General features: G+C 46.1%; 1 protein-coding gene across 1 annotated transcript; it reads right to left on the reverse strand.

The window, feature by feature from the left end:
• Positions 1-4,876: 4,876 nt before the first annotated feature.
• GLRX2 (glutaredoxin 2) lies at positions 4,877-9,828 on the reverse strand. The gene is made up of 4 exons (XM_036277561.1): positions 9,743-9,828; positions 7,257-7,320; positions 5,915-6,091; positions 4,877-5,093 (listed from the first exon to the last, which is right to left on the reverse strand). Exons 1-4 carry the CDS (start codon positions 9,811-9,813, stop codon positions 4,953-4,955), a joined length of 453 nt encoding a protein of 150 aa, XP_036133454.1. The 5' UTR covers positions 9,814-9,828; the 3' UTR covers positions 4,877-4,952.
• Positions 9,829-10,833: the final 1,005 nt, after the last annotated feature.

The raw sequence follows: 10,833 nt of genomic DNA on the forward strand, positions 1-10,833 counted from the left end.
AATCTGTGCTTGCACAAAGGAAATAGTAAGTTAGCTCTGTGTTACTGGGTTTGCTTAATGAACACTTGGGTTATTAAGGGTAGTGACTGAGGTTAAAGGCTTGCTATTTTATATACCATTGCCACATAATTGACAGATATTGTATCAATACAAACATTGAATGGAAACTTCTGTTTAAATTACTTGTTAGGCTTTGTTTGCAATGGAAACTCTTACCAGCCAAATTAAAGTTTAAATACACATTTGATGAATAGTGACCAAGAAAAAATATTTTTGTGGCACTATTCTAAATATGGACTATTTCATATAGTGTGACTAGACATCACTTTTATAGTGCATTTGAATTATATTTTTGTCCTTTTATTGCCGGCTTCTGATAGTGAAGAAATTGTCCAAAGGGATGAGACATATAGGAAAGCGTTTTTGTTTTGTTTTCTTTTTTGGTACGCGCCCTTAGCGGGAACCGAACCCGGGACTCTGGTCCGCAGGCCGACGCTCCAACCACTGAGCCAAACCGGCCAGGGCTATAAAAGCATTCTTTAATTGGTTCGGGGAGAGGTGTTATCTAGTTCTAAATGTGCAGTTGCTTTATATAAAGGCTTTGATTTCCATAATTGACCATTTGAGAAATATTTACACAGACCGATGTCTGCATAGCGTAAAATTGAATAAGTATGCAAGAGCCGTCAAGTGAAAAACACGCTCTCTGACTGCCTTAAAGCGACTGACCGGCTCCCCCACACAGGTGTGCCGGTCCTTTCCACAGAGTGTGTTCGTGAAGTAATGCCTTCATGGTCTGCAGGACAGGCCTCAAAGGGTCTTCCAGAGATTTCACCTTTATGTAATGATTGGGAATTCAACTGTGAAGTTTTAAAACCTGATTGTGCATTAGTAGTTGAAGCACCCATCAACAGGGTGATCTGGGACATTGACGTGTAATACGTACACGACTGTCAACATCAGTAACACTTTGTGGTAGTTTGAGGTTTTTTATAGTTTTATATAACGAATGATCCCAGAGTCTGGACTTTATGTAACATCTCTAAGGACCAAGTTACATATTTAAATACTGAATGAAAAATACAATTCTACAGTTCCAAAAGTGGTTCGTTTTTAAGGGAACTTTTCAAGACAAAAGAAAAGTATTTTGAGCCTACAAGCAAATTTCACTCAGAAGAGTGAACGTAGTTGTAAAAGCATTGCAATTGTTTTCAATACAAAGCATCCAGGCCAGTGATTGCTTTCATTACCTTCATATTTTTACAGTGACTTTGCCTTTCAAAGAGGGAATCCTATAAAATGGAAAGAAAACTTTTAAATTGTCGAGCTGGTGCTTAAAAGTATAAAATTATCATTTATAACAACTGTCATTTTAAAGGATAGAACCCTGAAGGAGGGAAGGGGAGGTCCTAGGTCTGTTGATAAACTCACCGATGCTTTGTGGAGTCTTCCAAGTTTTCAGTGTAAATAAAATACCTAACAATGTAATTTCACTGTTTTCTGATAGAAAATGGAGGAAATACTAATGTATTAAATTTATTTCATGATAAAACAGATTTTACCCATACTGTGAAATCTTGACTTTCTATCCTTCAAAATACCATACTGAAAAAATCATTTTAGACATGGAATGCAGGTGGGCACTAATGGGAGCTGTTGCTGGTCAATTGTATTATTGTAGAAGCTGATAGAAGTACCAAATAAAGTCTATGCACTTCAAATAATTGTCTTTGTGTTTCTTTAAAGAAATAAGAATTTTAAGGTTATAATACACCTTATAAAATCTAAGACTCTTAGTAATCTGTGATATTTGAATAAGATGAAAATAAGGTTTTGATAACATTGGCCTTACAGTGCCTTATTATATACTATTATATATAACTATTTATTTAAAACATGAAATCCAATGGATTTCGATTATAGGATCGAAACTACTGGATTTAATCGAAATGCACATTAAGACTTTTAACACAGAATTTCTGTCTGTGTGAAAAAATCTACTCAAAGTTGCCTTTGGGAAAACTTAACACCAAAAGTCAACTATGCAAATAAATACTGAATGAAAAATACAATTGGTTTCAGTACCAATTTTCAGAAATTTCTTTTGTATCTGAAATCCCATAAAATTTTTCTGAAACCTTGTAAGATTGGTGCTGGAAGTTAGAAGGCTTAGATCAAATTACATCAGAATATACCCACCCAAACTCTGAACATTTAGTTGATTTTATAGTTCTCTATTTAAAGATGACAGTCAACAGTTGTGTGGAGAAAAGAAGATAGCAAACCATACGTTTCTTCATAGATGATGAAAACTACTCAAAATGTTTTAACAATATTAAACCTAATGAAGAAAACGACTTTAAAAGTATTGCTTACATGGTGTCATTTAGAATATATGTTAGAACACAATAAAATCCAGACACATTTAAACCAGACACTTTTTTCCCCCAACAGATTTCCAGCTTCCCAATTAAATATTTGGCACTTTATAAATTGATTAGTGACAAAATGAGAAAGCAAATGGCCCATTTCTTTAAATATTAATGGGCTCCAGTCAACAGTTTATCTTTCAGATCTTAACATTAAAAAGAAAAGAGGACTGATAAAGTAAATGGCATTTTTCATAAACTGGTCATTCTCTTTCTAGCCTGTGGTTCTGAAAAATAAAAGCAGCTGCTGGAACCATTCATACCTAGTTTCTTTCTTAGATACTGTTCTTTTATCGGACTGTAAGGTAAGGTGTTATGGACTGAAGGTGTCTCCCCAGAAATGTTTGTGTTGAAACCCTTCCCCCCAGGGTGTGGTATTTGAAGACAAGGGGTTTGGGGAGGTCATTCGATCCTATCCCTGCTGATGGGTTGGTGCCTCCTTAAGTAGGAGCTTGTTTGCTCTGTCTGCCCTCCGCCTGGTGAGGAGACAGACAGCAAGACCACAGCCATCTGCTGAGCAGGAAGAGGGCCCTCAGCAAGAACCAAGTTAGCCGGGACCTTGATCTCGGACTTCCCAGCCTCCAGAGATGTAAGAAATAAATGTTCGTTGTGTACACCATCCCGTTCATGTAACTTACTATCACAGCCGAGCAAAGACATGGGAAGGGAGGAGAAGGGAAGTCACCCATAAAATCGTAGCTGGGACCTGGGAAAACCCCGGTGGGTCCACAGTAAAACCACACGACACCCCCTGCACCCTCAGCTGCAGTTTCAGTCACCTGCGGTGAACGTCCATTGGAAAAGAGTAAATGGAAAATCACGGCCATCACCTATTCGTGCTGTGAACCGACCGGGCGCTGTTAGGGAAGCAAGCTGAGCGCTCAGGTCCTGTTGCTGGGCCCTGCGTCCCCCTGCTGCGCACACTCCGGCCAGCGAGTCATGTGGCAGCCATCGGGACCCTGGGCCTTCTCAGTACGGGGTCCAGCCGCCCTGATGGCCCCCAGAGCAGCAGCAATGACGCTGGCAATTGGGGTTCCCGGCGAGAAGCCGGAAGCGCTGCCCATGCAGACAGACGGGTGCAGCGCAGAGGGCTCACATAGCTCACTCCTGCAACCGGCGGCATTGTCACCACTGTGCACCGTCACGCCTGGCTTGTAAGTTCAGCTAGCACGGTGCGCACGCGTGGGCAAAGCACTGTCCGTCTAGGGGTCCGTGGAGTCGGTAGGAAGAGGCCTTGGGCAGTCCTAGTAGCTCGGGTCCATCTGTGCACCGTTTCGGAAGTTCGTGCTCCTAGAGGCTGCAATGCCTCTTCATTTCTGTGGGACATGAAAGGACGTGACAGGAAAGGACGTTTGTGCAGCAGGGGAAGGGCACAGGGGTCTGACGGGGACTTCGTGGCACGAGGGGACCAGGACACTGCAGACCGACTGGCTACCGTCACATTCCTGGGAGAGGCCAGAGCTGCCATCAGGTTAGGGTTAGGTCTCAGTTTGGTGACTTGAGCTCGTCACAGACGACGTCATTTGGGGCCTGTTGTCCCGTTTTCCACACTGCCCATAGGCACAGCTCTGGTGTTGGGAACTAAGCCCTTAAGTGAGTCATTTGGTTTCTTTGGAAGAAGTTTCCTTCCATGCTACCAGTGTAGTGTACTTCTCTGTCTCCAGTGTGAGGACTCGTCACTATACCGTGCAAGGACACGGCCCTGCCAAGTTCATACCTGATCAGTGAGAGCCTTACGTTTTCTTTTTAATATGTTTTCTTTACTGATTTTTAGAGAGGGAGATGGAGAGAGAGAGAGAAACATCGATGAGAAAGAACATCGATTGGCCCCTCCTGCATGCCCCCCACTGGGGATTTGGCCCACAGCCTGGGCATGTGCCCTGACCGGGAATTGAACTGGCAACCTCTTGGTACATGGGTCATCGCTCAACCATTGAGCCACAGTGGCAGGCTATAGAGAGAAAAAGCCTTACATTTAAAAAATTTTTTTATCCTCACCTGAGGACATTTTTACATTTACCTTCAGACAGAGCAGGAGGGAGAGAAGGAAGAAGAGAGAGAGAGAAACACTGATGTGAGAGAGACACGTCAACTGGCTGCTACCCACGCGACCCCAACCAGGGCCGGGGACAAACTGCAACTGAGGTACATGCCCTTAGCGGGAACCGACCCCTGGACCTTCTGGTCCACAGGCCGACGCTCTAACCGCTGAGCCAGACCAGCCAGGGCGAGCCTTACATTTTAATGACGAAGCGCACATCACTCTTCACCAGTAAAATCTATAAAGGGTAAGGAATTAACTCCTGAACAGAATTCACAATAAAAAATCCCAAATCTGTAAAATTCACATATGAATTGCTAATAAAACCCATTCTTATCCTGAGACGACTCCATTCCTCCAGTTTTAAATATCATCTCTTTTGCTCAAAAATTGGCAAGCAGGAAGGTGAGGTTTCCACAGCGATTTATTGTTCATTATTTTAACAACTCTTTCAGGAAGATTATCCACATATTTAAACATCCTCACATACTATCACTAAAATCCTTGTCACTTTTTTTTAAATAGCACTGATGGACCAGCGGAAGCAACTTCCCTTCTTGGTGAAGCCTATGGGTGTCGGTGGCACCTCCAATAAAAGTCCCATTGACAAATATTCTCGGCACCTGTTGGATAAACGAAAGGTCAGCTATCACCCTGCTGTTAGCAGTAGACCGTTACACACGAGAATGACAGATGCTGCCAGTCTGGGTCCCGTTGTGGGCCGGGCACGACATGAGATGCTAAATAAGCTCTTTCCCAAATTACCTATTTAAATCTTTCTACCCCCAAGTTCGGTAGTTTTTAGTCTTATTTTGGAGGGAGATGAGGCACACGTACTTGCTCAAGATCACAATCAGTAAATGACAAGAGCTGGGATTTAAACCCAGGACCATCGGACTCTCCAGGGCCTTCTGATCACTGGCATGTGTATAAAAGGTAAAATAAAGCAGCCTCTAATAAACAATCTTAAGTGTCTTACAGTTGTTTACTAAAGGGGAAAAAATAGACTACAAACTTCTTCCATGCACGTAGGAAGGAAAGTGGCAACATTGTATATTTTTCTGAGAATGCATCATTTTGGAAAAATCCTTACATTTCAAGGATCTAGGACCATGGAGTGCTAAAGCCCTCCTACTGGAACAGTAACTGAAGACTGACCCCTCGTCTGTACTGTCCAAGTGAGGGAGCTCCAGGAGGACCTGAAAGATTCACACCCCGCTGGTCCAAACACACACACACACACATGCACACGCACACGCACACACATGCACACGGCAAGAAAAAGAAAATGAACTCTGCGTTTCCTAGTCTATGGACCTGGTTCCCGGATCTATAGTTTCTTTATTGGTGTAAGAGTCTCAGGGAATGTCTGGGTCCCGGGTCCTGGCACGAGGTGACGCCCAGGTCCCCGCCTGCGGGGAAAAGCAGCACAGAGCAGACTCACGGTCCTCTCGCCGGTCATCCTGTGCAGCGCGTCCTGGAACTGGCTGCCACATTCGAGCGTGTCCAGCTCCACGGCCGTGTAGTCCACGTTCATGTCCCGGAACAGCTTTTTCGCCATCGTACAGTAGGAACAAGACGTCTTGGAGAAGATCACCACGCAGTTGTCAGAAATGGTTTCCTGAAGTAAAGCAGCCCCCCCCCCCAAATCATTTTAATGCCAGATATCCCCTTTTGGAAGGAAAGAAATGATACGGCGAAAAGGGTACGAATGTGGGGGTCTCACAACTGATTCAAGGCTCAGACTAAGTCTCCAGGACCTATTTTCTCTTCTGTAGCTTGAGGGGAATGTTATGCATTTCAAAGGAACACTGAGGAAAAAGGGGACACGGGTCGGCCGGAGTGGCTCAGGGGTTGAGTGTAGACCCTGCACCAAGAGGTTGCTGATTTGATTCCCAGTCAGGGCACATGCCCAGGTTGTGGGCCAAATCCCCAGTGGGGGGCATGCAGGAGGCGGCCAATCGATGTTCTCTCTCATCCATGTTTCTCCCTCTCTCTCCCACTCTATCTGATGATAAATGGAAAAAAGTATCCTCGAGTGAGGATTAAAAAAAAAAATCTATGAATGAATAAAGAAGTGGAACAACAAATCGATGTTTCTCTTTGTCTCTTTCATTCCCAAATTACTATATATTGTTTTCAACAAAGAGGCAATTCCTTCCCAGTAGGTTTCTGGCATTGCTGTTACATCAACAGCTGTGAATGAATACTGTTGTAGCCAACTAAGTTACAGGCAGAATGTTATGTATGCAGTAGTGGTTGGTGGTGAGGGACAGAGAAAGACAAACACAACTGTCTCGTAGGTTGCAAGCGAAGAAAAACACACAGACCAGAGGAATTTTCCAAGGGAGGATGAACTGGACTTGGCTGAACACAGCAGTGCACAGTATCCCTGTGACGTTTGTTACTAGGGTGACTACCACATACGAGGCTCTGTGTCGGGGAGAAAGCTGTTCTCCAGCTTCCCAGGCCCACATCAAACAGAACCCCTGGCTAAAGGCTGCCTGACCGGGGGTGGGTATGATGGAGAGAGCAGCCAGCCCAGACCCAGCGTGCAGGGAGTGAAGTCCCCATTGAGAAAGAGGCTCAGCAACTTTGACGACCGAAATGCTCTAGAACTTTTCTGTCTCATAGATTATTTTGATAGCAGATTTGAAAATATACGTATGAATGTACTAATTCACTTGTTGAACTATGTCAAGTTTGGATACTGAAGAAGCATCTTCAATGTGAGGACACAATTGTTCCACCCGGGATCGTTTTCACCCCGTCTCCCACTCACTCACTTGGATCTGAGTCACAGGAGCAGCGGCCGGTTTCCCCAGAGACGATGACATGCTGTTCCCCATCCTGCAAGGAATTGTTCAAGGATCACAGTTTACTAAACAGGAAAGGTTTACAGCGCTGAGAGGCATTTGAGGAAGACCTAATATGCAAGTATATATCCAAACTTACAAAATAGAAGAAAAAAGTTTCACTTATTACCAGTACAAAATATCGATTTATTGGTTTACTAAAACCAAAAGGGCCAGTGTGCTTCTCTAATTAGCCCCCTCATGCCCTCAATTATTTGATAAAACAGAATTTACTGGGTTAAACCCTGGCACTGAATTTCAGAAAGACTGTCCTAACGATTGGCCCATGGCCTGACTGTTGGTTAAAAAATACATTTTCCTTTTTTTTTTTTTTTATCCTCACCCGAGGATATTTTTCCATTTTTTGTACAGATAGAGTGGGAGGGGGAGAGAGGAAGGGAGAGAGAGAGAAACATCAACATGAAGGGACACATCGAGTGGCTGCCACCAGCACAACCAACCAGGGCCGGGGACCAACTGCAACCGAAGTACATGCCCTTAGCGGGAACCGAACCCGGGTCTCTCCGGACCACAGGCCGACGCTCTAACCGCTGAGCCAAACTGGCCAGGGCCATTTTCGATTTTTTAATTAAAACATGCCAAAAGTCCATGGACACTTTGTGAAACAGAGAATCTACAAAGATTCAGATTTTACAGATACTGAATTATAATGTTGTACACCTGAAAAATATGTAATGTGTTAACTAGTGTCACCTAAATAAATTTAATTTTAAAAAATAAAATACCTTTAAAAGTAAAAAAAATAAATAAATAAGGGCACCCTGACTGGTTTGGCTCAGCAGTTAGAGCATCGGCCCATGGACTGATGAATCATGGATTTGGTTCCAGTCAAGAGCATGTACCTCGGTTGCAGTTCGTCCCGGCCCTATTTGGGTCATGCAGAAGGCAAGTAGTCCATGTGTCTCTCTCACATCAGTATTTCCCTCTCCCTCCCTCCCTCCTTCTCTCCCTCCCTCTCTCTATCCCCTTCCCACTCCATCTGATGATAAACAGAAAAATATCCTCAGGTGAGAATTAAAAAAAAAAAAAAAAAAAGAATCAGCCAATGAATGCATAAATAAGTGAAACAACAAACCAATCCTTTTCTCTCTCTCTCAAAAAAAAAAATTGATAAATTATATTGTTTCTTGCTTCTCCAAAGTTTAGCAAGAAAACCTTTAAAACCAAAGGGCCTGTGTTTGTATCTCAGAGAGAGGTTAGGAGACGCAAGTTAGGGAGACTGCAGCCGACTTAGCAGAGGGCATAGTTTTAAAAAAAAGCCAGAAGGGAAAGGAGGTTAATCGGTGCTGGCCTGGACCTAAGAAGGTGCCTTAGTGGAATCAATCAGCAATCTATTTGGTTTATTAACTAAGAAAATAAGTCCTTTTCAGGTCCAGCATTTATTCATGATCCCTACACCATCTACTACTATCTTCGCGATAGAAGCAGGAGTTCCAGTGGAAATATCACTCCCTTCCCTGCCAGATAAAAGAGAAAGTTTGGGGAAGGGACCTTCCTCCTTGTTCTAGTCGAGCTCCCAAAAGTTATCACCTATCAAAGAAAGGGGCAGAAGGGGAGAAGTGCACAATAACGTTTCACTTCAACACAGAGAAGCAGCCTAGTCGTGCCACCTGCATGGAGCGCTGAAGCGCCTACTACGTGCCAAGTAGGCCAAATGCTAAATGCCCAAGGGATACATATATAGTCGGAAAAACACATCTTAGGGGCCTCAAGGAGGTGTCGGTCACATAGTTACAGCAGGTGAGCAGCACCTTTCTAGGTTAGCATAGAAAGTTCAAGCGTTCCCAGTCTTGCAAACCCGGTCCAAGGTACCGGATGGAATGGGTAGGAAGAGATCCCGGGCGGGTGGGGAGAGACAGAGGCCGCGCAGATGCGCAGCCGGCAGGGCAGCCAGGGCCGTGCGGGCGGGCCAAGGCGGGGGAAGCCCCGTCCCCGGGGCAGTCGGGGGCGACCCCACAGGCATGTCACTGTCCCTATCCTCCAAGACGCGGCCACTCGGCAGGAAGCGCCCCTCCACTTCCTGCAGCGTGAGCAAGCGAGCATGCAGAGCGCACCACTGCCCGAGGAGTTCAGATACACAGCCAAGAACCGTCTGGGCTCGGGCGGTCCCGTGCAATATGCGGGACACACTTCAACAGTTATTCGCTCTCTGGAACCCCAAATTACTAGGGCATCTTGTATTTTATCTGGCAGCCGTGGGGGGTTGGGTTGTCCAAGCGGACCCGACTCAAGTATTTTCAGCCGGAGTCACAGGGCCCTTCAGTGGCGCAGGGCACCATCCTCTGCACCCCTCGGGGCCCGAAGAAATGGGACTCAGGGCCCAGGTGGCGCCGAGGCGTGAGGTCTCCGCGCCCGGCCGAGCCCGCCCTGCCCGCCTGGCCAGGCGCGTCCCGTACCTCGCGGCCGCCGAGCCGCTCCCGCTCCGGGCGACCCGCGTCCCCGCAAGCACCGCGCGGCGCCAGACCATGGTCCGAGCGCTGGGCCGCGGCGACCGAGGAGACACGGGAAACCGCGGCCCGGGGAAGCCCGCCTCCCGCGGCAGGCTCCGCCCCCGCCGTCCGACCACGCCCCCGCGCGCAAGGTCCCGCCCACGCACGCTCGGTCACGCCTCCGGCGGCAGGCCCCGCCTCCGCACTCCCGGCCCCACCCCTCCGGGCTGCCCGCGCCGCCGCAGGTGTTAAGGGCGTGGTCTGCAGGCTCCTTCTTACCCAGTGGCCAGCGTCCGGCGGTGCGGGAGCGCGGAGCCCAGGCGAGTCCCTTCCACGTGTACACAGCCGCCCGGTTGTCCGCCAGCGTCTCACCTTTTGGTCTCCAGGTGTTTTCCAAGCCCCGCACCTGTTTCTCCCAGGGTTAGGGACGCTCACAAAGGCTCACAGGCACTTGGGGACGGTGCATGGGATAGTGACCAATATTCTGGCGTGGGTGAGAGGAATAATGACTGTCCCACACAGTCCAAGTGCCTGGGATGTTTACCTAAGGCTGACAGCGTCATCACAGCTTCCTGTCCAACAGGTCTTTGTGTTGGTGAAATCAGAGCCTAAATATGCATCTTAAAATAAGGCCATCCATGGGGAACCCATAGCAGTCAAGGGACTGTTGGGTTTTACATTCACTATTAAAAGAAAAAAGGAATTCAATATAGAACGTTAATTCCAAAGATTTCAAAATAAAAGTAGTTATAAAAATTAAAAGAGCGCAGAGGTGTGTCGCCTTGGATTTGAAAATAGGCCAGTCTTCTGATGACAAGAGTGCTACACTGTAGTCATGGTAATAATAGACCTCTGTGCCTCGCTATATAAGATGGGGTGTGTGGGCCTTCGTTTTATTTACTGAGGACATTTAAATCTACTTCCTATGGTATGCCTTAAAATTGTGAATAATGATTAGAACAATCCAGACCTTTTTTGATCCCTCTCGCTCAACTAGGTAAGTTTAAGGTTCATGTTACCAAGTTACAAAATTAGAACTTCTGTTTCTGACCGTTCCT

The sequence above is a fragment of the Molossus molossus genome, unplaced genomic scaffold (assembly GCF_014108415.1).
Source record: "Molossus molossus isolate mMolMol1 unplaced genomic scaffold, mMolMol1.p scaffold_m16_p_23, whole genome shotgun sequence".
NCBI lineage: Eukaryota > Metazoa > Chordata > Mammalia > Chiroptera > Molossidae > Molossus > Molossus molossus.